The sequence below is a fragment of the Pteropus vampyrus genome, unplaced genomic scaffold (assembly GCF_000151845.1).
Source record: "Pteropus vampyrus isolate Shadow unplaced genomic scaffold, Pvam_2.0 Scaffold25289, whole genome shotgun sequence".
NCBI lineage: Eukaryota > Metazoa > Chordata > Mammalia > Chiroptera > Pteropodidae > Pteropus > Pteropus vampyrus.
Window position 1 is genome coordinate 1 of NW_011914070.1, and position 2,116 is coordinate 2,116.

Consider the following 2,116-nt stretch of genomic DNA (forward strand, 5'->3'; position numbering starts at 1 on the left):
TCCTGGGTCTTGAGTGTTTTGTCTGCTAAATGGAAATAATGTCTTAACTCTTTCTAAGTGGTGTTGTGCAGATCAAATGAGACAGAGTGTGGAATGGTCCACTGCAAATGTGAACAGCTAAGCAAAGATAATAGTGACTCAGATAAATTTTGTTTGGCCTGAATGCTATTATATATTTTTTTCAAATTACTTATGAATTTTGAAAATCCTGATTTTCCCACTTTTCCTTAAAATATCAGAAGCTCTACCAACATTGAGCCTGGTACATGAGTGCTTGGCAACAACCCACTGGATATGGTGCACTACTGTGCTCTTGAGGTGGGGCATATACTCTCTGGTTTGCCATTGTCTTCATTGCATTCACTAATATTATCTGCCTGGATCTGGAAGGCAACCAGATTTATATTCCCTGAATTTTCTAAGGCATGATATGCACCAAATGAATCCAGCAAATAGAAACTATTGCTAGAAACTTGCATGTGTAGCTCCATTACGGCTTTTGAGGCCATGTGGTCTAAGACATTTCCTATTATGGCTTAGGCTAAGGGTGGGGGGGTGGTGATGGGGACAGAACCAGTATCAGAACCAGGGTACTGCAACAAGCCTTCCAACAAACACACGGCACTGCTACCTCTGTGCATTTTTGTTTTTGCCATGCACATAAGAACTAGTTTGAGTTGCACTCACCTTCTTCAAGCAAGGAGGCAGATGCAGAAATTTCTCCATGCTTATTACGAATAACAATAGTGTATTCTCCAGCATCATCGGCAAAAGTCATTGAAATAACCAGTTTGCACTCACCGGTTTGTTTGTTGTAACTCACTTTGTATCTTTATGGAAATGGACAAACAAAAAATTTAGTCATTAATAACCCTTACATGAGTAAAATAACCCTTATGTGGATCTGTAGTGTAAAATTCAATGTTCCTGGACACGTGACTAAACTCTATTATAGACTATAACTGCAAGATTGCTGAAACTTGAAGAAAGCACATGGACATGAATAACGAGGGACAAACAAGTTAAAAGTTTCATTTTCAAGACTATTCAGATAGTCTTTAAAATAAATAATAGAGTGTAATACTAGTAGAATAAGACATACGGAAATATGGGTTGCAGTTTTTACGTTAGCAAATAGTCGTTAAAAAACTTAGGTACTTTCTCTTTGTTCATTATTTTGTTCATTTTTTTCATTTGAAGATCAAATTAATATTCAAAACATTAAATCTCTTTAACTATTTCAGTATTAAGCCTCTAGCATAATATACTATATTTCTTATTATGATATGTTAGCTACATTTTTAGATTATCAGGTTACCTTTTGTCTTAAATGGAAGGAAATTCAAATTTAAATTTTATATTCAATTGCAGTAAATATATTAGCATAAATGTTCATATGTAATTTTCTTCTTCATTATATGACCCTTATTCTTTTATCTTTTAGTACTTAATTATTATTTATTTTTATTAAAAGTTATCTCAGAATTTTTTCTGAAAAAGTATGTGTATAAAAATCTACACCATTTTCTCTATTTTACTGACACTATAACTGAATCAAACTGAACTATAAATAAATATATCTTCCATCCACTTGTGAAATAGCCTTGTTTCTCAATAAGACCTTGTACAAAAATATAAAAATACACTATGGAGACTCCATAATGAAGGAATCTACATTTGGAGGCAAGTATACTCTACTCCCCTCTAGGCTTCATATAAATAAATATCAAACGAATCACTGAGAACTCTATCATTTAGCCATCAAAATACCTGTATCCACTGGTTAGAGGAACACCAGATTTTTTCCAGTAGACATGGGGCTTTGGGTTGCCGCCAACCTGACATTCAAACACAATTCTTCCACCTTCCACCAGTTTCTGGACCACTGGTTTTGTAATGAAGAAAGGAGCAGCAGGTTCTCCTGGCTCTGCTCGTTCCTCTGTGATGCTGGTATCGGTCATTACCACATCTCTTGACTCCACAAAGCTGGAAAGAGAATTTCTATCATATTAGCTTCAAAATTGCAATTTTCCAGTACTAAAGAGACTAAAAAATAAAAACTGTACATTTGACTTTTGAGCAAAGCAGGGGGTTAGGAGTACTGACCTCACGCAGT

At 35.0% G+C, this 2,116-nt stretch overlaps 1 protein-coding gene across 1 annotated transcript; it reads right to left on the reverse strand.

The window, feature by feature from the left end:
- Window positions 1-687: 687 nt before the first annotated feature.
- On the reverse strand, window positions 688-1,961 carry LOC111735389 (titin-like; the record flags this gene model as incomplete). Its single annotated transcript, XM_023526938.1, has 2 exons — window positions 1,771-1,961; window positions 688-830 (listed from the first exon to the last, which is right to left on the reverse strand). Coding segments are annotated over exons 1-2 (334 nt in total), but the record flags the coding sequence as incomplete, so codon positions are not given.
- Window positions 1,962-2,116: the final 155 nt, after the last annotated feature.